The sequence below is a fragment of the Palaemon carinicauda genome, chromosome 7, assembly GCF_036898095.1.
Source record: "Palaemon carinicauda isolate YSFRI2023 chromosome 7, ASM3689809v2, whole genome shotgun sequence".
Classification (NCBI taxonomy): Eukaryota; Metazoa; Arthropoda; class Malacostraca; order Decapoda; family Palaemonidae; genus Palaemon; species Palaemon carinicauda.
The window spans coordinates 161027979-161053150 of NC_090731.1; the positions used below are offsets into that span (position 1 = coordinate 161027979).

A 25172-nucleotide genomic window follows, 5' to 3' on the forward strand; every position below is an offset into this window, starting at 1 on the left:
CCAAAACATCCATCTCTCACATGGGAGGAGGGAAGGGAAGGGAAAAAGGATAGCAAGGAAAGGGGAGTAAGGGGGAAACTTGTGTAGCTTGCAATTACTTCCCTCGGGCTACCCGAGGCCTTAGCTCTACACTTGTTGCAGGGCGGAAATCACTGGTCCAATGGAGAAGGCGTCCAAGGACTTCCTCGTGCAGTCTTTCAGGTAGTGGGCCGTAAAGGTGGACTGCCTGGACCATGTGCCTGCTCGCATGATTTGGCCTACTGCCATGTTGCTGTCAAATGCCAAAGAAGTGCTAAGACCCCTAATATTATGGGGTCACGGGGTACCCGAGATAGCAGACCCCTCACTGGCGTAAGCTCTCTTGATGACTTGCCGAAGCCAGAAGATCGTGTTCTTTGACATTGCCTTCTTTACTGGGCCTGAGGAAACAAACAGACTTTTGATGCCCGGCCGGAGTCTGGCTGTCCTGCTAAGGTATTTCCTGACCGTTCTCACTGGGCACAGGAGCAAGTCTTCCGGGTTGTCCCAGTGAGGGATTGCCGCGACCGAGAACCCCTCGAATCTCGGGTCTGCAATGGCTGGGTTTGGCCACAAATTCAGGCAGAAACTTAAAGGACAGGTCCTTCCACCCTTTCGAGTGCGAGACCTCGAATGACAAGCCGTGGAGCTCACTCACACACTTGGCTGAGGCCAGAGCTAGCAAGAACACTGTCTTGAGGGTGAGGTCTTTATCTAGGATATCCTTGAGGGGTTCGAAGGGAGGCCTTGTCAAAACCTTGAGAACCTTGGCCACGTCCCACTGCGGGACCCGAGAGGCGCAGGGGGAACAAGACTGCTCAAAACTTCTTATGAGCATGGAAATCTGGCGAGAAGCCCCCAGGTCTATGCCTCCGAGTTGAAAGACCTATCCCAGGGCCGCTCGGACCCCCTTGATGGCTGGAATGGAGACCCCAAGTCGTCCCTCAGGTGGACCAGGAAGTCTGCAATCTTGTAGACTGATGCATCCAGAGGCTTCAGATTCTGTGTGGCACACCACTTCACAAACGTGGCCCACTTGGCTTGGTACACCACGATCGAGGACTTCCGCAGATACCCTGACATCCTCGAAGCTGTCTTCTCCGAGAATGCTTCTTTCCTTAATAGACGCTCGATAACCTCCACGCATGTAGCTGGAGGCACTGAGGGTTTTCGTGAAACCTTCGAAAGTGGGGCTGGTGCAGCAGATCTTTCTTTATTGGTAGGGGCCACAGAGGAAGGGTGGCCAGGTCCTGTAGATACGCGAACCACTCCCTCTCCGGCCACCAAGGCGCTACCAAAGTCATCATTGTAGCCCTTGATTGTCTGAGTCTGTTGAGCACCTGCCTGAGAATCCCGAAGGGGGGAAAGGCATACGCATCGAGTCCGTCCCATGAGTGTTGGAAGGCGTCCTCGAACGCTGCTGCCGGGTGTGGCACAGAATAGAAAACGGGAAGCTGCGTTTTGAGCCTTGTGGCAAACAGGTCTATCACCGGTGAGCCCCACAACTGTAGGACCTTCTGGGCCACTTATGGGTGTAGGGACCACTCCGACCCCACTACTTGCCCTGCTCTGCTGAGGCTGTCGGCTAGAACGTTTCTCTTCCCCGGAATGAACCTGGCTGCGAGAATGATGTGCTTCCTCTTGGCTCATTCCAGGATACGAGCCGTGAGGTCGCACAGCTCCCTTGACCTCAATCCTCCTTGTTTCTTTATGTAGGCCACCACGGTGGCGTTGTCACACATGAGGGCTATTGTGTTTTTCCCGTAGTCGATGGGCGAATATTGCGAGGGTCTTTTGAACTGCCAGGAGCTCGAGCAGATTTATGCGGAGGAGCTTCTCCTCCGGGGACCACTTTCCCTCTGCTGTCTCTTCGAGCAGATGGGCTCCCCACCCCTCCTTTGATGCGTCTGTGAAGAGCAACATCTCCGGAGGAGCGGACGCGAAAGGCACACCCCGTAGAGTGTTCGCCCTGTCGGACCACCAGAGGAGCATGTTTCTGGTGGCTGGAGTCATCATGACTAAGGACTGAGGCAGGTCTCCCGGTGACCAGAGGTCTTTCAGATTCCACTGGACCGGCCTCAGCTTGAGCCTCCCCTGAGGAACTAGCTTCTCCAACGAGACCAGGTGGCCCACGAGTCTCTGCCAATTCTTGGCTCTCATTGGTGCATTAGCTAGGAATGGACAAATTATATGGTCCAGATTGTCCAGCCTCTCTTGAGAGGGGAATGCCCTTGCTACCTGGGAGTCCAGGACCATCCCTAGGTACGTCATCCTGGTGGTGGGGACCAACTGGGACTTCTCTAGATTGACGGTAACCCCCAGTTCTGTGCAGAACTGTAACAGCTTTGCCCCATGCTCCTTTAAGGCTGCCTCTGAGGCTGAAAGCAGCAACCAGTCGTCGAGATACCTGATCAGCCTGATGCCCTGCTTTGTGCCCAGGCTGATACTACGGTGAACACCCTCGTGAACACCTGAGGTGTCAGTGACAGGTCGAAGCAGAGGGTCCTGAACTGTAGAGACTGGGTTCCCCACTTCACCCTGGGGATCTTCCTGCTGGAGGGGTGTACGGGGATCTGAAAGTAGGCATCCCTGAGGTCCAGGGACGTCATGAAATCCCCTTCCCTCAAGGCTGCCAGTACCGACTTCGGCGTGTCCATCTTGAAGGACGTCTTCTTGATGAACTTGTTCAGGGCCGAGAGGTCGATGACTGGTCTCCAAACCCCCGTAGCTTTCTCCACCAGGAAGAGCCTGCTGTAGAACCCCGGGGACGATTCCCAACGGATTGCAGTGCTCCTTTGTCCAACATGGCCGACACCTCCTCCTGCAAGGATGCTCTCTTCATGTGATCCTTGGGGGCCAGCCACTCCGCCCGATGCTCGGGAATCAGAGGGGGAGGCTCTGTCAGGAAGGGAATCCTATATCCCTCCTTGAGGACTGCCACGGACCATGAGTCCGCACCGTTGTCCCGCCATGCTTGCCAATGGTATTTGAGGCATCCCCCCACCTGTGGCGTGGGAAGGTGTAGGGGGCCTCTCTTCCTATCTCCTTCTGGGGAGATGGTTTGAGCGGCCTCATCTCGAGCCTGAGTATTTTTGTCTAAAGGAGGCATGGGCTGGGGCACCACCTCTGCGAGAGGGCCACGAGGACTGATGCCAGGGAGGGGAGGGGGCCTCCTGTCTAGCTGGTGGCATAGGCGGGTAGGCCCCATCCACAGACGGTCTTCTATGTGGAGGACGTCTTGTTGGCTGCCTAGGCTCAGCCGAGTCTTTCAGTTTCCCCACTCTTTCCATGGTTTCTGCTACCGTCTGTAGCGGGAACAGGGTCTCACCCCACACCGGAGCAATCCTCAGGAATTTGGCCTCACGTTCAGGGAGTCTACGGGGGAGCCTGTTAAGCACCTTACCTCTCCTTCTTAAGATCCAGTTTGCTGTCTGAGTCAAGGACTCGAACGTTAAGAACTTCATGGCTTTGCCCCCATTACGTATGAGCTCATACAATATAGCTTGATTCTCCGGCACCGAGAGATCGTGGGAGAGTTGAAAAGCTGCTAAGGTGCATCCCCACCAGTCCAACCAGGAGGCCACATTGATGATATCCTGAGACGTGTCCTCCATCATAGTGGCCTCCGCCTGAGAGAAGACCACTGGGGCAGTAAGGATCTTGTCATCCGCACTGCCCTGGCTCAGAGCCGTGACGGCTTCTCCAATTGTCCGAGGCTCCGTAGGCAGTCCGTCTGGCACTAAAATTTCTTCTGGGTCCTCAGTCCAGGCAGGAGCTTGAAGGATCCTTGGGCCCTGAGGGAGTTCTTGTGCCCCGAGACAAACCGGTCGACGTGATCCATGCCCAGGGACACGTCTGGAGCCACTGGTAGGACCAAGGATAGTTTCTGCTGTACAGGGTTATCCACCATCCTACTAAAACCCGAAAGCCAGGCTTGCTCTGAGGACAGTTTGGGCTCATCTACCCTGTGGTGGTGCCGAATCAGTGCCAATACTTTCTTGTAAGAGGATACTTCATCAGGCGAACATTCTCTCGCATCTACTAAGCCCGCTACCACTTGATCCTCCGTGTCAGCTGCATCTTCGATCACGGATGGATCCGTGGGGGCGTCCGTATCCCTGACATCCGGCCGGCTCGATAGAGCGGCTGCCTCCACCACGGATGGAGCCCTCGAGGAGGAGATAGCCGTCATGGGTCTAGCCCCTCCCGGAGGAATCCGTGGAGAGTGACTGCCCTGCTGTGCCAGCGGCTGCATCCGATGCCTGGATGGAGCCGGTGAGACTTTGGGTGTGGGAACAATGCTGCCGGGCTGAGCCAGCGGCTGCCTCCACTGAACGGATGGAGCCGGTGACTTGCCGGGCAAGGGCAAGAGAAAGTGAGTGTGTGTCAACGGCTGCATCTGAAGCGTAGACGGAGCCGAAGAGACACTGGGCAAGGGCACAGAAGCGGCTCCAGCAGCCGCCGAGGCAGGCACTGGAGCAGCAAGAGCACTGTTCGACCCGCAAGGGGGAAAAACTACTTTACCTAATTTTTCCCTCTTCTTTCTGGAACTCTTCTTCTTGTTCTTCTTCTTTGCAACTTTGGCCTTCTTCCTAGACGGGCCTGAGTTCGAGCTCGACTTCTTCCTCTTCGACTTCTTTTTCTTTATCCTCATCTCCCGGTCGCTGGAGTCTCCCCACGATGAAGAGCTGGAGGACAAGGTAACATCCAAGGAAGACGAAGAAGAAGAAGAGGAGCTATCCGAGTCCTCTGAATCCTCTGCCACCAACATGGGGGCTTGCAATTGTGCTACCGGGGTGACAGGTTGCATGAAATCAGGAGGTAGCGCAACAGAAGGCACCGGGGGCGTGAGTAGTGACCCATGTGAGGCAAACCAGCCAGAAAATTCTTCTTCTTGCCGCATGGGTGACCTGAAGGGCGTCCTTGGCGCCGCCCACACAATGGAGTCGGGGTCCAAAGAGCACGTTGCTCGTCTTTCCCTGTCTTGGTCGCCCGCTGAAACCGCTGTACCTGAAAAGCACTGCCACGATGGAGGAGAAGGAGCTGGTGTTCCTGACCTTTCCCCCACCGGATCCTCACTCGAGACGGGTCCTGCGGGCACCAGAACCTCGTCTACAGAAAGCACTCCCGTAACAACAGCAGACTCAACACTCGTCTGCGTAGGCACAATGCAATTTGATTTATTAAAATCAGACTCATGGGGAACAGCAATGGGCTGTTTCCCCGCAACGGACTTACCTCGTCTCCTACTCTGGGTAGGGGAAGGGGAACCACTCTCCGAAGGAGCTGAAGGAGACGTTAACGGAGAACCGAGACCAGGCTTCCTCGGCGACCGCTTCGATGTCTTCTTCTTCTTTGTGCCAAACAATGTCCACTGAAGTTCTGGCCAGGACTCACGCTTCGAACACGTGGAAGCAGGCGAGCACACTCTGCCTCGACACGTGGAGCACAACGTGTGCGAATCGATGTTCAACTTAGATAGCCATGCTTCGCATGACTTACCGGCCTTAGGCCTGGGACGACGACATTGGGATTCCATAAGGGTAATCACAAGCAACATAAGTAACACAAGGAAGGGATATGAACGGGAAAACACAAAGGGAACACGTGGAACACAATGGTGGGTCGGACAGGATGTGAGAGAGAGTGGCGAGATGTTATCTACACCGTGACCAGATGCTTACTGGCGACAAAGACCTACTAGCGCACCCACGCGCGCTGACCCCGGGTTGCCTCAGGGCATGTATCCATCCGTCATGGAGGGACCCGACAAGGGAAAACGGAGATAGGAGGAACTGCGCAAAATTCTTGGTCGGTTAGGGAGAAGATCCCAGATACTCCTAAGAAAGTAGTTCTAGGTAAGTACTCCTTGTTGGAACAAACTTACATTATACCATGACAACACACTACATCATTTGAGACAGTCTGTACACTCCTCATATAACCACATGGTTTAGCAAGCCATGGGATAAAAATCCTACACAAGTGAGCCTAACCAGGCTTAAAACCGGAAGAATTACGTACTATATGATACGGTACTATAGAGTCTGTCCAGATTTAACCTAGGCAGATTTAATGTAACATACACAGCTATTTAACCATTCATACTTATTCCAATATACATATCAGACGAATAAGGCTGATTAATCGCACTTCCTTACACCAACATCTATTATATGAGGACGAAATAAATAACATGTAGCTCTACCACATGCGAGGCTATCTTACTCTCCATACTCCTTTCAATACCCATAGCAGATGAGTATGGAAGGATAAAACATAAAGAAGCCTGACTACCCAGTCAGACTACAGTACTTACATCAACCCACACTGAATAGGCATGCCCGCCCAGGAAATTGCGTAACATGTGGCTTTACTTAGACTTAGCTCTCCCACATCCTGCCAATACCCATATCAGATGAATATGGAACGATACAAACAAAAAAGTCTGCCTATCCAGTCATACCTATCACAAAACACCCAAATGTAGGAGGGCAGGTACATATCCACCCTCACCTAGATAACATCACATAAGAAATATATATCTCCCTCAAGTTGTAGGGATAAACTGTAAGTCAGGGGGCTGAACGGATAGCCCCTCCCAAATATGGAATGCTACAATATCATCTAGGAACCACGTGAATGTCGGGATGTACACTAATCTAACTAGACTATCTAAGGATATAATGATAGAAAAGTTACAGGAGAGAAGCAATTCTTAAATTTTAATACACTGCACTTACAATGTGTACTATTGAATGAAGAGCCATAAAAGGGTGCCAGCAAGCAAAGCCCTTCACAAACATAACAGTAATTAATACTGCCAATGCAGGTAGATAATAACTAAAAACTATTTCAAATAAAACACAAATCAGGGCAATCAATGAGTGACAAACAGAAGGGCGCTTGGAAAACTTTATGAGGGACCTTACTGACAAGGAAAAGATGCATGAATAGCGACACCAGATGAACCGGTGACTCACCAACAAGGTAAACAAAACACTTAAAAGGACTCCCGGTGCCGTAATGAATACATTATATCACATATTTAACTCCCAAGTAGAAGAATTATATTGAACATGGGTACTCGACTTAATAACGCATGAAAGCGAAGCAAACAAACATACCAAAGCTCTTTCTATGACAACAAATCAGGAATAATAGTTAGGAGCCTGTTGGTGATGTAGGTACTAAGGCGAGAACTGGAATGAAAGCTATTTTCTAGAATACCGCACATAACGTCATGCCTAGCAGACAATGTGCAGCTTCATAGGTGCTGTGGCAAGTTCAAATGAGCCTGAACTTGGAGGTCTCCCTTATACTCACTAAGTCCGTGCTCTGCACGTTGATGCTGATACACAGACTCTAGAGCAAGGGATCAATGTTTTTCTGGTAATCAGGTTGTATTGGATTCACTGTTCTAGCCTTAAATAGTTAAGTCCTTGGAGAGCTCACACACTTTAACCCCAAAAAGACCATAAAAATACCAACACACAACACAACAAAGTAGAAGCATACCTTCATCCTAACATACACCAATCACTAAAATTTACCTTTGTAAATACAATAATAACAAAGACCAGGTGCACAGTGCCATAACAAAATCCTTAAGACACTGTACATGTAAAATAATAGTCTGTATGAATGTTGGAACAATACCTGATCACAGTATTTTTCTAACATTTTTCATGCTAAGTCCTTTTCTATAGTTCCTCATAAGTGTTAAACAAATAAGGAAAATGCATGCAGTAGATTGCTTGAGTGCATTAAGATACTGTCTACCAAGAAAGTTATCTAAAAAAGTACAAACAAGTTATATCAAAGCTGCTAAAGGCTGTTTTTGTCATATTTTTCTTTTAATGTCTTCAATTTCTAGCTTTACAAACACAGAAAACTTTAAATCCATTATAGTTTAGTTTCTAGTTCTGTGAAGAAAAAATAATTGAAAGCCGAATGCTGTACGTACATAAAAGTGCAGTACAGTTTAATAAAAGAAAAAAAAAGTAGAACCAAACAAAGCCTGAACCTCTCTTTTCCTTCGAAGGATCTCATATAATCAGCCAAAATCTGTAAGACCCATTGCTAGTAATACTTTGTGCTGTCAAAAATACATAAATACCTCTTGCCTTACAATGGTGATATAAAATAAGAAAAAAGCTTGACAGAGTTGAAATGGGAAAGTTTTATAATTTAGTCCTAAACACTGATGTGGAAGTAAAACCTATGTTTGAATGAAATTACAATGCCACAATAAACAAAAATGCATAAAACCTTAATATATCCAGGTAACCTTCGTATGACTGTGAAGGAACCTAGATTTAAAATTCAAGTGAAGGCACACTAAATTACATAACATTGCAGTGTAAAATTTCAAGTATACAGGATTCCCAGTCACAAGTGCTTGTGACGGTGTACACAAATTATGTGACAGCAGCTACAATTATTGGATAACCTTATGTTCCGTCACTACAGTGTTTACATCCACCTTTTCATAACAGACATGGTGAAAGTAGGAGGTGTGGCTGTTTTAGGCTAAATTAAAGAGATTGGATGAAAGTTTAATACTTCTCTTATCTGCATTTACTTTTGACTATACCTGGTGCATCTAGGCTAGCTAAGCTATGATAAGGGTCCATTACCTACACCATCCCAGCTAGGTGAGGCAGAGACAGTTGGAGAAGTATTGTACAGTGTGTGTATATTTCTCCATGAAATTACAGTCCAAGACTATCAACCTTTACCTTAAATATAGGATGTTTATGGGGAGAGTCACCTGTACTTTGCAACTCAATTCTGAATAAGGCAACCAGGTGGGTAGTATAATTTGTATTTTTCCTTTTATGTAGGGAGCAATTTTCAGCACGAATGCTGGAAGACTGTCAAAATTGTTAAATAGGTAGTTAGTGACAAATAGAAATGAAGGCGAGGAGCCTCGCCTCCTTACCTACTAAAGTCTTTTCACTTATGACATTTCAGCTCAATACTGAGAGGAGTGGTTAAGGAGGGATGTTCCATATAAAGGACTCGGATTTGTAAAGCTAGGAAAAATGTTATTTTTATAATAAAATAAATTTTTGAATATACTTACCCGGTGATTATATAAGCTGCAGCTCTGCTGCTCGACAGAAAACTCTACGTTCAAAATCCGCCAGCGATCGCTATGCAGGAGGGGGTGTACTTCAACAGCGCCATCTGTCGTGCAGGTACTCAGTACTCAATGTAAACACAGAACTCAATTTTCTCCTCGGTCCACTGGGTCTCTATTGGGGAGGAAGGGAGGGTCCTTTAATATATAATCACCGGGTAAGTATATTCAAAAATTTATTTTATTATAAAAATAACATTTTTCAATATTAAACTTAGCCGGTGATTATATAAGCTGATTCACACCCAGGGGGGTGGGTAGAGACCAGCATTAATTGTTTACATTATTATGAGCTAAGGATTTTGTATTTCATTTTAGCAGTTATTCAAAATAACAAACATAAAATAAATAAGTACCTGGTAAGGAAGTCGACTTGAACAATTACTCTGCCTTTTTAAGTACGTCTTCCTTACTGAGCCTCGCGATCCTCTTAGGATGCTGAGCGACTCCTAGGAGCTGAAGTATCAAGGGTTGCAACCCATACTACAGGACCTCATCAAAACCTCTAATCTCGGCGCTTCTCAAGAAAAGAATTTGACCACCCGCCAAATCAACCAGGATGCGAAAGGCTTCTTAGCCTTCCGGACAACCCAAAAACAACAATAAAAAACATTTCAAGAGAAAGATTAAAAAAGGTTATGGAATTAGGGGAATGTAGTGGTTGAGCCCTCACCCACTACTGCACTCGCTGCTACGAATGGTCCCAGGGTGTAGCAGTTCTCGTAAAGAGACTGGACATCTTTAAGGTAAAAAGACGCGAACACTGACTTGCTTCTCCAATAGGTTGCGTCCATTATACTCTGCAGAGATCTATTTTGTTTAAAGGCCACTGAAGTTGCGACAGCTCTAACTTCATGTGTCCTTACCTTCAGCAAAGCTTGGTCTTGCTCACTCAGATGGGAATGAGCTTCTCGTATCAACAGTCTGATATAATAGGATACTGCATTCTTTGACATAGGCAAAGAAGGTTTCTTAATAGAACACCATAAAGCTTCTGACTGTCCTCGTAAAGGTTTAGTTCGTCTTAAATAGAACTTAAGAGCTCTAACAGGGCATAAGACTCTTTCTAGTTAATTTCCAACCATATTAGAAAGGCTTGGAATATCGAACGACTTCGGCCAAGGACGAGAAGGTAGCTCGTTTTTGGCTAGAAAACCAAGCTGTAAAGAACATGTAGCCGTTTCAGATGAAAATCCGATGTTCCTGCTGAAGGCGTGAATCTCACTGACTCTTTTAGCTGTGGCTAAGCAAACCAGGAAAAGAGTCTTTAAAGTGAGATCTTTAAAGGAGGCTGATTGTAGTGGCTCGAACCTTTCTGACATAAGGAATCTTAGTACCACGTCTAAATTCCAACCAGGTGTAGCCAAACGACGCTCCTTCGTGGTCTCAAAAGACTTAAGGAGGTCCTGTAGATCTTTGTTGTTGAAAAGATCTAAGCCTCTGTGACGGAAGACTGATGCCAACATGCTTCTGTAACCTTTGATAGTGGGAGCTGAAAGAGATCTTTCTTTCCTCAGGTATAATAGGAAGTCAGCTATTTGGGTTACAGAGGTACTGGTCGAGGATACTGATACTGACTTGCACCAGTTTCGGAAGACTTCCCACTTCGACTGGTAGACTCTAAGAGTGGATGTCCTCCTTGCTCTAGCAATCGCCCTGGCTGCCTCCTTCGAAAAGCCTCTAGCTCTAGAGAGTCTTTCGATAGTCTGAAGGCAGTCAGACGAAGAGCGTGGAGGCCTGGGTGTACCTTCTTTACGTGAGGCTGACGTAGAAGGTCCACTCTTAGAGGAAGAGTTCTGGGAACGTCCACCAGCCATTGAAGTACCTCGGTGAACCATTCTCTCGCGGGCCAGAGGGGAGCAACTAACGTCAACCTTGTCCCTTCGTGAGAGGCGAACTTCTGCAGTACCTTGTTGACAATCTTGAACGGGGGGAATGCATAAAGGTCTAGATGTGACCAATCCAGAAGAAAGGCATCTATATGAACTGCTGCTGGGTCCGGGATTGGTGAGCAATATATTGGGAGCCTCTTGGTCATCGAGGTTGCGAAGAGATCTATGGTAGGCTGGCCCCATGTGGCCCACAGTCTCTTGCACACATCCTTGTGTAGGGTCCATTCTGTTGGAATGATTTGACCCCTCCGACTGAGGCAATCTGCCATGACATTCAAGTTGCCTTGGATGAACCTCGTTACTAGAGAAAGGTTTAGATCTTTTGACCAGGTGAGGAGGTCCCTTGCGATCTCGTACAACGTCATAGAATGGGTCCCTCCTTGCTTGGAGATGTACGCCAAGGCCGTGGTGTTGTCCGAGTTCACCTCCACCACTTTGCCTTGAAGGAGGGACTTGAAGCTTTTCAAGGCCAGATGAACTGCCAGTAGCTCCTTGCAGTTGATATGTAACGTTCTTTGATTCGAGTTCCAAGTTCCCGAGCATTCCCGACCGTCTAATGTCGCACCCCAGCCCGTGTCCGATGCGTCCGAGAAGAGAACGTGGTTAGGGGTCTGAACAGCCAGTGGCAGACCCTCTCTGAGGTTGATACTGTCCTTCCACCAAGTCAGGCAAGACTTCATCTTCTCGGAAATGGGGATCGAGACCGCTTCTAGCGTCTTGTCCTTTTTCCAGTAAAAAGCTAGGTGAAATTGAAGGGGACGGAGGTGTAGTCTCCCTAAAGGAACGAACTGTTCCAGGGATGAAAGCGTCCCTATCAGACTCATCCACTGTCTGACTGAACATCGTTCCTTCTTTAGCATGTTCTGGATGCATACCTGGGCTTGACTTGTTCTGGGGGCCGATGGAAAAGCCCGAAAAGCTTGACTGTGAATCTCCATCCCTAAATACACAATAGTTTGGGATGGGACCAGTTGGGACTTTTCCATATTGACCAGGAGACCCAATTCCTTGATCAGATCTAGAGTCCACCTTAGATTCTCCAGACAGCGACGACTGGAAGAAGCTCTTAGAAGCCAGTCGTCCAAATAGAGGGAGGCTCTGATATCCGCTAAATGCAGGAATTTGGCAATATTCCTCATCAGCCTCGTAAACACAAGAGGAGCTGTGCTTAGGCCAAAGCACAGGGCTTGAAATTGGTAGACAACCTTTTCGTAAACGAATCTCAGAAAAGGTTGGGATTCTGGGTGGATGGGGACGTGAAAGTATGCGTCCCTTAGGTCTAAAGAGACCATCCAGTCTTCCTTTCTGACCGCTGCTAGAACGGACTTTGTGGTCTCCATGGCAAACGTCTGCTTTGTGACAAAGACATTCAGCGCACTGACGTCTAGCACCGGCCTCCACCCCCCTGTCTTCTTTACCACTAAGAAGAGACGGTTGTAGAAGCCCGGGGATTGATGGTCCCGGACTTTGACTACCGCTCCCTTTTCTAGTAAGAGAGACACCTCCTGCTTCAAAGCTCGTCTCTTGTCTTCTTCTCTGTACCTGGGAGAGAGATCGATGGGAGACGTTGCTAGAGGGGGTTTGCGTACAAACGGGATCTTGTACCCTTCTCTGAGCAACTTCACAGATTGTGCATCTGCGCCTCTTTTCTCCCAGGTCTGCCAGAAGTTCTTGAGTCTGGCTCCCACTGCTGTCTGAAGAAGGTGGCAGTCAGACTCTGCCTTTAAAGGACTTGGTACCTTTCTTCTTCCCACGTCTCCCTTCGGCACGAGCACCTCCTCTGCTGGAGGCTCTGCCACGAAAGGGCGGAATGAATCTGGACGCTGGAGTGTCCATCCTGGGTCTTGACAAGGTAGGCAAAGGGGTGGCTTTGCGGGCAGAGGACGCAACCAGGTCATGAGTGTCCTTTTGAATCAAGGAGGCAGCAATCTCCTTTATCAAGTCCTCTGGGAAAAGGCACTTTGAGAGAGGAGCAAAAAGAAGTTCCGATCTCTGACACGGTGTTACTCCAGCAGACAGGAAAGAGCAAAAGTTCTCCCGTTTCTTGAGGACCCCGGAAACGAACGAAGCCGCAAGCTCACTGGATCCGTCACGTATGGCCTTGTCCATGCAGGACATTATGAGCAAGGAAGATTCCTTGTCAGATGGGGAGATCTTCCTGCTCAAAGCTCCCAGACACCAGTCCAAAAAGTTAAAGACCTCGAAGGCTCTAAACACTCCTTTCAACAGATGGTCTAGGTCCGAGGGAGACCAACATATCTTAGAGCGTCTCATGGCTAGCCTGCGGGGAGAGTCTACAAGACTTGAGAAGTCACCCTGGGCAGAGGCAGGAACTCCCAAGCCGAGAACTTCTCCCGTGGCATACCAGACGCTCGATCTGGAAGAGAGTTTCGCAGGAGGAAACGTAAATGCTGTCTTCCCTAGGTTCTTTTTGGACTGCATCCAATCTCCTAAAACTCGTAAAGCTCTCTTGGACGAGCGGGCGAGGACGGGTTTCGTAAAGGCAGGTGCGGATGACTGCGTGCCTAAAGCAAACTCTGACGGCGGAGAGCGTGGAGCCGCAGACACAAACTGATCAGGATACAACTCTTTGAACAGAGCAAGAACTTTCCTAAAGTCCAAAGAGGGTTGCGTGGTCTTGGGTTCGTCAATGTCCGTATGTGGGTCGTCAATGTGTGCAGCGTCGTCATCATCAGAGAATCCATCATCTGAGAATTGAGGAGGAAGCGGCAAAGGAGTAGGAATCGGCTGGTCAGCTGAGTCCGGCAGCACGGGTGCACGCGTGACTGAACCGGACGCAACGTCATGGAACTGTTGCCCAGTCTGAGAACTGGCAACAACCATAGCAGCGCGGGGACGCAAAGCGTCTACTCCAGACTGTCTAGTCTGATGTGGGCGAGTAGAGGTAACCACACTGGGTTGCGGAGGTTGACGCACCGCGTCAAAACAAAACAACTTTGACTGTTGTTGTACCTCGCGAACGTCAACGGAAGGTTCCGTGCGTCGCTGAACGTCAACATGCGGCTGGCAGGGTACACTGGAATGCATGGGTGGCGGGACTCTCTCAGCTGGAGTGTGGCAGAAGGTCGCCTCAGCGTCCACCGGACGCACAACCGTGGGTGGTTGTAGGCTAGAGGTTGGTGCAGCGTCAACCTTCTCCGCACGAAAGTCCTGCATCAATGACGTTAGCTGAGACTGCATGGTCTGCAGCAAAGACCACTTAGGGTCTACAGGAGCAGGTGCGGCAACAGACGGTGTTACTGCCTGATGCGGTACCGCTTTGCCTCTCTTAGGAGGTGAGCAGTCGTCGGAAGACTGCAGCGAGTCCGAACTGACCCAGTGGCTACAACTGGGCCGTTGGACTTGCGCGGAAGGGACCGACTTGCGCTTAAGAGGCCGCGAGACCTTGGTCCATGGTTTCTTACGAGAAACCTCTTCCGCAGACGAGGAATAAATGGGCTCTCTCGTCTTTGTGTGGGTGGGGCGATCTTGGGTAGATACGCCCGAAACCACGGAGGGAACGTCTGTTCGCTGATTAAAGCCTCTCGAACCCTTTGGTCGTACGACATTGCTTCTCCCCTGGGCTTGGGAGCTTGCAAGAGGTCCCGGACTGGGAGGACGACAGGCACGAACAGACGAACCCTCAAGCGCAACACTATCCACAACACTACCACTCACTTTATCACTACCCACTGCACTCTTGCACTTCAGCTCCTTGACGTCTGCCATGAGCTGGTTACGGTCACTAGCCAAGGACTCGACTCTCTCACCCAGAGCCTGGATGGCACGCATCATATCTGCCATCGAAGGTTCTTGAGTGCTAGAAGGGGGATCAGGAGCAACCACTACAGGGGAAGGAATAGGTTGTGGGGCATGAGGAGAGGAAAATTCAACGGAGCGAGATGAACTTCTCCTGACTCTATCTCTCTCTAGCCTACGTGTATATTTCTGGAATTCGATAAAATCGAATTCCGAAAGCCCAACGCATTCCTCACATCGATCTTCCAATTGACAGGTTTTATCCCGACAATTGGAACAAACGGTGTGAGGATCGATAGAGGCCTTCGGAAGACGCCTTGAACAGTCCCTAGCATTACACTTCCTGAATTTAGGGACTTGAGAAGGGTCAGCCATTTTGAATTAGTCAAAGGGGAATTCAAAAACTATCCAAAGTCGTCAACAAATAATCCGATATCAACAAAAGAATGCAAGGATGTATTGAAGATAAAGCCTGCAAAGCGAAAGCTCAAAACTAGAAATGTGTACTTCACCAAAAAGATGTGAAAACCAATCCAGTTAGCAACAGCGAATTTAGTAGGTCTTGCCGGTGGCACGACAGAGAGAAAATTGTGTTCTGTGTTTACATTGAGTACTGAGTACCTGCACGACAGATGGCGCTGTTGAAGTACACCCCCTCCTGCATAGCGATCGCTGGCGGATTTTGAACGTAGAGTTTTCTGTCGAGCAGCAGAGCTGCAGCTTATATAATCACCGGCTAAGTTTAATATTGAAAAATAAAAATTACTTTAAAAAATTTGTAATTTGTTCTTACGCAGATACAAATCATTGTCCTTTATGTAGGAAGACTCACTGTTTGGTGGGTTGGCAGTCCCACTAGAACCAAAATGGAAAGTTCCTTTTCTCCCCCGGGAAATGTCAATCCACCTTGTCCTATATGGGAGCGAAGAAGATGACTCCAGCAACAACCTATCTGTCTATAAGACTGACAGGGCCTGGCCTATCAAAAAGATTGGAATATGGTCAATGTACGGACCCTTTCCCCAAAGGGGGATCACAGTTTGGCATAGCACAGTATACCTGGCATATGATGATCAAAGGGTTGGTATATATTCCACTATCCTCACCATCATCTAGGGAAGATGGAAGCGACCTTCTTCAGGATCTAAAGAATAGGGCTCAGAAGTGTAGTTTACCCATATCACGTCAGATCCAGAGAGTAACGCTTTGTCCCTAAAATAGAGCCACATAATCCTCCTCCATTCCAAACTCCCCCGTTAGCCAACGGAGCAGATCGACCAAAATCTCCAGTGTCGTTGGCCCTAGGAGAGATGAAGATCCCTTGAACAGTAGTGGGAGAAGCAAGATAATAAAAAATTAACTGATGCACGATTACTAAAAGTATTCACATCCGTGGAAAGCAAAAACTATTTCTCTAATGAAATTCTTCGAGAGATCCCTTTCGACATCCCGACTAACTCTGTCCGCAAGACTAGGGTTCTCCAGAATGTTGGAGGGACGAGTACCCTATCAGCAAAAGAGGAAAGTGGGGAGTGCTGCAAAGCGTAACACTCTTCCCTTTTTCTATTGCCCCACTACTTGGATGCACCTCAGTTCCTTCCTGGAAACTATGGGCGGTCCTGCTAGGGACTAGAGAAAGTCCTGAGGTGACAGCCACTTCTAAGGAAAACTTACCTAGGAATGGGGTGCCGCAATCTACCCCAGGGATGGTTCAGGCCCTTGAGAGACACATAAGTGCTGCCCAAAAGCCAAGGAACCCTCCAAGGGCAGATCCCCGGAATCCTTCCTTTGACCTTCGCACCCTCAAATGTGCACATGAGCATCAGACAGAAGTTCTAATCCGGAATAATCTGCTTCCTTCGGCACAGGACCTAGGTTCTTTGACTTAGTGACAAAGGAGATCTGAGAGCCCTCTCACCCCACCTATCATCCCTAAATCAGACCGACAACAAAATCGTCGACTGGGGGCGACCAGGAAAGGCCAGGGACAGTGGGAAAAAGATCCTTGGAACTGACACAGCAATTATAGAGGAAGTACAGTATTCATATTATTCCTCTGTTAGACGGAGCAGAAGGATGGCCACATTCCTGTGCCTCATAGGGAGAAAATCTTTCCACCCCAATACTCTTGGGTCTTCTAGTGCTTGCCCGCATGCAAATAAGACTTTGAATGGTGCAATCCTCTTCACTTGCTCTAACGAAGTATCGCAAGTTGAAGGGAGGTCAAGAACCCAAGTCCCAGCAGAAGGGGGGATGGAAAATGACAAAGCTACTTCATCCACAGGAAGGAACGAATGTTCAGGGACGTAACTCCTGGCCACACTACCCCCTTCCGATCAAAGATGCCCAGGGGGTGGTAACGTGACACAGGTCTCGAGCTAATATCCAGACCCTTATCACTGTACCACTCTGTTACCAAGCACCAAGGTAATCAGGGGGACATGATATGGGATCTAGGCCCTGCTCCAAGCATATAACCAGACCACCCAAGTAACAGATCCAAGGATCAAGTCTCGGGGCTCAAACTAAGAATCACTGGCCCCGCCCCGTGCATCAGCCCTAAGGGCCCCGATATAGAGGCCAAACAATCTGTGGCACCCAGACAACAAGGTAATAGGGGAGACCCAAGGCCATCGCATCAGCCCCCAAAACATAAGGCCTATTTGGACAACACTGCCACACCTAGGAATCCAAGTTATGATTCCAGGACCAAGACTCCGGGTCACACCCTGGCATCATGCATTGGCTGTGTATCCAACCTGGATACAGAAGAATTGGAGCCTAGAGCCCCAGACATGCGGGGCCAAGGCATGGAGTCATAACTCTGGGTCAAGGCCCGGGCACATGCATCAGCCCCCTTCTTCATCTTGGAAGAAGTGATATAAAAACACTAGGCCGTCGTTCCCTCCCTATTTGGAAGGGAACAACTCAGGTGTCACACACCCCTCCTAAACGAGGTGGTGCTGAAGGACCCCTTCCTCCCACTAAGGCTAAGAAGCTCTCGTCGACGACTTCATCTTAGAAGAAACGACAGAGTTGGAAACCAAAGAGAAAAACAAAGTTGGGGGTCAGAGGAGGAAGAAGAATGCCCATGTTTCTTCTTCTTTCCAACCGTCCCCTCAGGCTCTGCAAGCATAGGAGGCAAATTCTGAGAAACCCAGACCATGACACTTGTCAAAGGGAACCACAAAGGTTGTTCAAACAGGAACCACAAGACTGGAAGCACGGGAATCCTCCTGCACCCGGGGAACATGCTCTTAGCCACGGAACCCCTAGGGAGGGGGAGCTGCTGCGACCATTGACATTGGAACACAATGACACAGCATTCACCACTTGCATAACCAAGGAGAGACTGGCACTGGGGAGCCTAACTGAAAGACCTAAGGAGGCCAAACCCAATTAGGTCACATTCATCATAAGCGGTAGCACAAACGGGAGAAGAGCATATGCCAACCTCCGATGGGAAGCGGCGAACACCTCACCACCAGCACCTGAAATCCGCCGACGTAGGTCAAAGGGCTCTTTGCTCCTGCCGCACACTCCCCAGGAAAATGAGCCAGGGGAGAGAGCACAGGCAGCAAAAGCAGACACACCCGATAAGCAGAAAGATGAAATAAAAGCAGAAGGAAGAAGCAAGGCTCTCCTCCTACCCCTCAAAGCAAACGTCTGCCACCACAAGGAGGCCACAGCCTACTCTCAGCACATGGGGTTGATTGAGAACAATCATGCCCTAAACAAGAACACGGTGTGTGTGGATTTACGGCTAGTTTAACAAACAAAAAAAAACACTGGATGTAAAGTCCATCCTCCCCAACGAGTATCTTGCTTCACACAATCATTGACTTAACAACCAGAACTCATTTCCTGAAGAAAAAGAAAAATGAAAAGTTCATTTGAGGGCACAATAGTACATCCATACTCGATGCGGCCAAAAACTTGAGTGAAGAAACTTTGACAGGCCCTTCCTTCCACCTGTCATTAACTACCTAGTTAACAATTTTAATGGCTGTCCAGCTTGCATGCTGAAAACTGTTCCTTACAAAAAGGATAATGGTTTGTTTTTGCATATGAACAAATGCAATTTGCGAGTTATTACAGTTACTGGACAACTAAAGTAATTTAAGAGATTTAAGAGAAGACTCCTACATAAAGTCCAGAAGTCCTCCAAAAGTGGGTTCTCAAGTTGTAAAGTTCTTAAATTCACGATTTACTAAAGTATTCACTCATAACCCTCAACTACCTAATCTCCATTGTTTTCTGTCTGCTGGATTCTCTATCACTATTAAGTTAGCCTACCCTACATATGTATGATGAATGTATAACTATCTTTCTATACAATACAATACTTTTAGAAGTTAAAATATTTTTTCTTTATTGCACACACAGGTTTTTATCCCTGAAAGTTCATAAGTTGGATTTTCTTATCTTAGGGATTTACTGTACTGTATTGATATAAGGTATATATTTATCAACATTTATATTCATGTCATATCTATTAATATTCATTTATGACTCAAAGAGAATGATAAGACAGATTAATATTTTTTATTACTTGAAGTTAAATGAATTCAGGATAATAATAATAGAATACTGAGTAACACTTTTGTACTATTGTATGATCAGAGAATGAATTTTCTTGATTAGCTAATTAGGTTAATTTCATGAATGGCTCTCACAATAAGATATTGAATTCAATTTATTTTCAATGAAAGGCACTGAATTGTTTTCTATTTATTTTCATTGCCCCTTTAATTTGCAATATATTCACAGATAACCTTCTTAAAGATCATCTCTACCCAAGACTATAGTCCATTTCTTTTAGTGAGTCATATTTGCACCGACTCGCAACGTTACCCTTTTAGCTTGGAAAAGTTTCCTGATCGCTGATTGGTTGGACAAGATAATTCTAACCAATCAGCGACCAGGAAACTTTTCCGAGCTAAAAGGGTAACGTTGCGAGTCAGTGCAAATATGACTCGCTAAAAGAAATGGACTGTATAGCTATTATGGTATTTAGCATGAAAATTCTTATCATAACTTAGGCTAGCCTATGGTATGACCTTTTCACATGGACGTTCACTAATTAAGGTACTGTATAGGAAATACACTAAATTGTTTATATTCTTTGTCACTGCAAACAATCAATTTGTACACTGTACAGTACAGGGAAGGTCAAGCAAACTGCATGGTTTGGCAAACAACCCCATTTTGCCAATTTCTGTCCCACTTTGACCCTACGAGAAGGATTGAGAGAGAGATTACTACTTTCAAGGGCACATTCTGGTTAATTTAGCTACAGCCTGGAAACAGATTCAACAGGATAAACAGAGTCAGACAGTACCTGTGAAAATAAAAGAGAGATTGCTACTTTCAAGGGCACATTCTCGTTAATTTAGCTACAGCCATTCAACAGGATAAACAGAGTCTGACAGTACCTGTGAAAATATATCTGTGGTCTTCAAGGCAAATGTAAACAAAAATACTGTAGGAGTGATAACTGAAAGCTGGTATTTGCACCTACAACTAACCTCGATTTCTTAAACAAGCATGAGAACCTGCGGAACTTTTTCCAGAAGCCCCTCATTGAGAAACTACCTTAAGTTAATCATCACTATCCAAAGCTGCAACTGGAATTGGCATAAAGCAAACATAAAAACAAAAATTTATGTGTACTCAAAAACTATAAACTCTTTATCATTTAAAAATTAATTATCAATCGCTTTCAGATACATATTCAATGTCTGACAAGCATGATAATATGATTCAGTATATATTATAATGTACTGCATGTTGCATTTCAAAGAAATTTAAAAAATATCAAAGTCACCATGATTACAAAGAAATAAATTCCTGATTATATATACAGTACATGTATACAGTAAATACTGCGCATACTATTTAAATGCATCTACCCTGGGAACATGTCATTTACTATTATCGAGACAAAATAACTTTTTAATCTATTAAAATCACACAAATCACAATTTTCACGGGGAAATAAATCAAAAGCAGGAAAAGATACACGTTTAGTAGCATGAATAACAATACATCATACATTAGCTGGTGGGATGCATTGTATGTCAACTATCGTTAATTATCCCTTAGAAACTATTGGTTCCTCAATAAATATTATACCCAAATACATGGCCAGCAACATAAACCACTGATGTTGGAATTTTTCTTTCTTTGCAGTCACCACCCAAATGTACAAACCTTCCCACACGACCCCATCACAAATACAAGTTACCATAAACATCCGCAGTAATATATATCAAAGGATTCGGGTTAAGGAATTGCACTGGGGGTCTATGGATATTCAAAACCACAATAATTTATCATACTAATTGTTGGTTAATATTTAAAAATTTACCATCCCTCAAGCTTCAAAATCTCATATTCCCCCAACCTACAATCTTAATCAAACAACAAGGATGCTGTTCTTACTCATCAAACATTTTATAGTATTACAACATCTCCGAACAATGCATGGGTAGTCATACCCTAATTTCTTTTAAATAGCTTATTCATCTCTCATAACTATATTCTTGACAATAATTATATTCATATTATACAAATTGAATGTATAGGATTTGGGTAATAATACCCATAACTGGATCCAGGGAGTTGCAAATATTTTCCCCATCGTTTGTGAAGTATAATTTCTCTTGTATGTTGAATGATTTTGATACTCATTAGTACCAACATTTTAGTTTTGGAGTGAACTGTAATTTCCTGCAAGTCCAAACTCTAACAATTCCTAAAAAAAAAAAGTTAGCAGTACCAGTACTATACAAACATACTTTAATACTGTACCCCTGATAAACCATATCTCATCACGAAAATATAAAACATAAGGTGAACAGTTTGCTGTTATTTCAATCTTATTTTCTATGACAATTGTGTTTGTCACTGTACCAGAGTTGTAAATAAATTAAGGAAATAAGTACTAATTTAAGGTACCCCGACCTAACCTGACTTAGATCCCCTTGTGCTTACTCATCAGGGGGCTACACCCCTTGCGACCCCGCCCCTTCCCTTTCAGCAATACAAAAAATCAAATCCCACCCCATAAATATGATATATTCTGTACTCACATTAAAAGAAGCTGATGAAGTTGTAGTTTTCTGTCACCAAAATCTTCCATTTCACAAACATGGGACTGCAAACTCTACAACCTTCATGTTATCAAGTAGTAAGAATTTTGTTTTTATGTTCGACTATCGTCTAAACGAATTCATAAACGTAACTCACGATCTACTTGTTATCAATTTGTCAGAATTCTACTTTAACATTCATATAGTCAGGTCCCACCCTTCCTACTGATCCAGTCTCTGCTTGGCCCATCTCATTTCATTATGTCCACCCAGCATCCTGTGTTAACGTCTGCAAATTTACAGTTCTTATATGGGCTGCCAAAGGGGCAAACAGCCCATTTTACATTGATGGGTGTAATAGTTTACCACTCACTCACACACGCAAAAATCGCCTAACTGAAATCATAAACACAATATTAAAAACGTATTCAGTCCACATGCTGTCTTTACAATGGACAAAGCCAAACTGTTTCAAAAGGGACATTTATAAACCTCGAATTCTAAATGAAGATTGATGACAGACCAAGATAGATCAAAAGAAGAATCCGATCAGACACTTTGGTGATACATTAATAACTGTTACGTAACAGCAATGGATTTATGTGCTGTGAGATTATATACTAATGATGGGTTCCATTACTATTGAGGGGTTCCATTACTAATGACAGGTTAATTAAATAACTTTTGTGTGAAAAAAGGAAAAAGTTGCATGGAAAAAACTCATTTAGAGAGGCTATGTATATAAAATATCTAAATAATTGTACCAATATTTACGAACGGTGTAGGGGTAATTATAGTATAAAACTACGAAGGTGCAGCACGAGAATAAATATGCAGTTCAACTATGAATTTAAAGGTAAGAATGGATAGCAGATTGAAAGAGTGGGAAAGAGAGTTAAGTGGAAGAATAAGATGTGGACACTACGAAAACCCTTCATGGTTTACCAACAGTTGGAGATGTTTTCACTTTCAACCCAATTTAGCCTCCTCCACAACCATACTTGTCAGTCAGTCAATGATAAGGTTGTATGACATTGCAACTACATCCTTTTAGGTCTGGAAACTTATAAGATACAATTCACCTCTTAAAAGTTTACAGCTGGTGAGATCTGGTGTATTTCTAACATATTTCCATTAATAGAATAAAATATGGAATCGGGATCAGCAGCCGATACCGAAGGAATTTATCATTAGCCTTAGCAAAAGGTTAATACTTATATGATAATAAGTACTGTATATATGGCCTGCTTGGAATATATCTCCACTAATATTAATTTTAGCAAAATCACTGTAAATAGACATTCAACGCTCCCGTACGGTAGACAAGAAAAAAAAAAAACAACAACGATACATGTGGTTACAAAATTAGACAGGCACATCGTTACACGTCGTGTAATTGCAATCCCCATAGGGTAGACCCCTTTCTATGTACAATCCTGCATACGAACGGATTCCTGGCAGCATCCTCATTGTTCACATCCCAGGACAATCATCTGATGCTTCTCATCACGAGTGGATAGCGAGCCCTTTCACACCATCTCCAATAAACATCATTCCCCAAACTCCACCATCGTCAGCACCTTTACGTCACTTCATTTTTATCGTTATCTCGGTGCATATCCTGGCCTTATTTTTGCCAGATATACCAGAAAAGGTTCGTGGGTAATTTTACATGCATACGAACCTGTCAGAGCTGGCTGAACTGGGAGGATCTTGCTTGAATCTACCAGACATCACCTCCGTTAACTCTTAGTCTTGCTGCACTTGCGTCCATAAGCTGTTGCCAGTGATCAAGATGTGTTATTATTGATGATTTGTTGACGTCATAGGGATGAAAATGTCAGCTTTAATGTTGAATATACTTTCTTATGTTATAAAACATATACAATTTCTTCGTATATCATAATATTTACGTGAATTTTAATACTATGATGTATAAAAATGGTACATCTCTTACAGTGTGCTAGCATACGCTGGGTTGCTATAGGGATAATTGTAAACAATAGCAGACGACAATCAGCTGATCACCAAACTGACAGGAATAACCTAATGCCTCGTCCAATGTGATATTTTGTACTTAATATTCTTCGAAAGTTCATACGGGACTTTGATAAGGAATAAAAGACCAAATGCTCATAAGATTGGTTATTTCAAGAATTGAGCCCAAAGCTTAGTATTTTTTTCTCCAGGTATGTATAATAACTAAATAACAATTTTATTTCAAACGGATCGCCTTTTCATATATGAAATAACCATTTATAAATATTTATGTCCTTAGTGCTTTCATGTAAGAATTTTACTGGTGCGATTAGCCGTCAGAGCTAACAACCTGTTGATGAAAATATATTTGTCCTTCATTTTGGTAACTAGGCCTAAGTTTGGCACCCGTTTGAATTGAAGCATGTGATTCTTGGTTTAAATTAAAATTATAATATATATATATATATATATATATATATATATATATATATATATATATATATATATATATATATATATATATATGTGTGTGTGTGTGTGTGTGTGTGTGTGTGTGTGTGTGTATACACATATGTATGCGTATATGTCTATACTGTATCATATATATATATATATATATATATATATATATATATATATATATATATATATATATATATATATATATATATATATATATATACATATATATATAGAGTATATATATATATATATATATATATATATATATATATATATGTGTGTGTGTGTGTGTGTGTGTGTGTGTGTGTGCATGTATGTAAGTATATATATATATATATATATATATATATATATATATATATATATATATATATATATACATTCAAATGTATAAAATTGTATGTAGTATGTATAAGTACATGTGTACACACATACACACACACGCATATATATATATATATATATATATATATATATATATATATATATATATATATATATATATATATATACATTATATTAAATATAAAGCTTTTTTCATACCTATATGTGGTGACTCCAAAGAAAAGCGATACTAATTCATTATTGTTATGGAAGAAGTGAAATCTATGAGAGAATGTGAGATGTTGGTGTAAAGTTGTGCGATAAGATACTACTTGTAAGACTGTTTACAAATGGTATGGTGGTGATTGGTGGTAGTGGATAGAGTCTGTTGAACTTGTGAAAGAGTTAGAAAGTGATGGCAAGAAGAGAAAGTTTGGTAAAAATGTGAACATGAGTAGAGCTGTGATGATTGAAAGATGTCAGAAATGGATTATTGAA

General features: G+C 44.7%; 1 protein-coding gene across 6 annotated transcripts in view; it reads right to left on the minus strand.

Annotated features, from left to right (window-relative positions):
* l(2)k01209 (lethal (2) k01209) overlaps window positions 1-25172 on the minus strand; it is an 81621-nt gene that overhangs the window by 45207 nt on the left and 11242 nt on the right. The window contains exon 1 of one of the 6 annotated variants that reach the window (XM_068377062.1): window positions 23593-23722. The exons of 4 other annotated variants lie outside the window; for them this stretch is intronic. In XM_068377062.1, the coding sequence (XP_068233163.1) occupies window positions 23593-23642 (50 nt within the window). In that variant the 5' untranslated portion in view covers window positions 23643-23722. Of the gene's footprint in view, window positions 1-20342; window positions 20441-23592; window positions 23723-25172 lie in introns of those variants that run through there. One more of the 6 variants, XM_068377061.1, reaches the window with a different exon arrangement.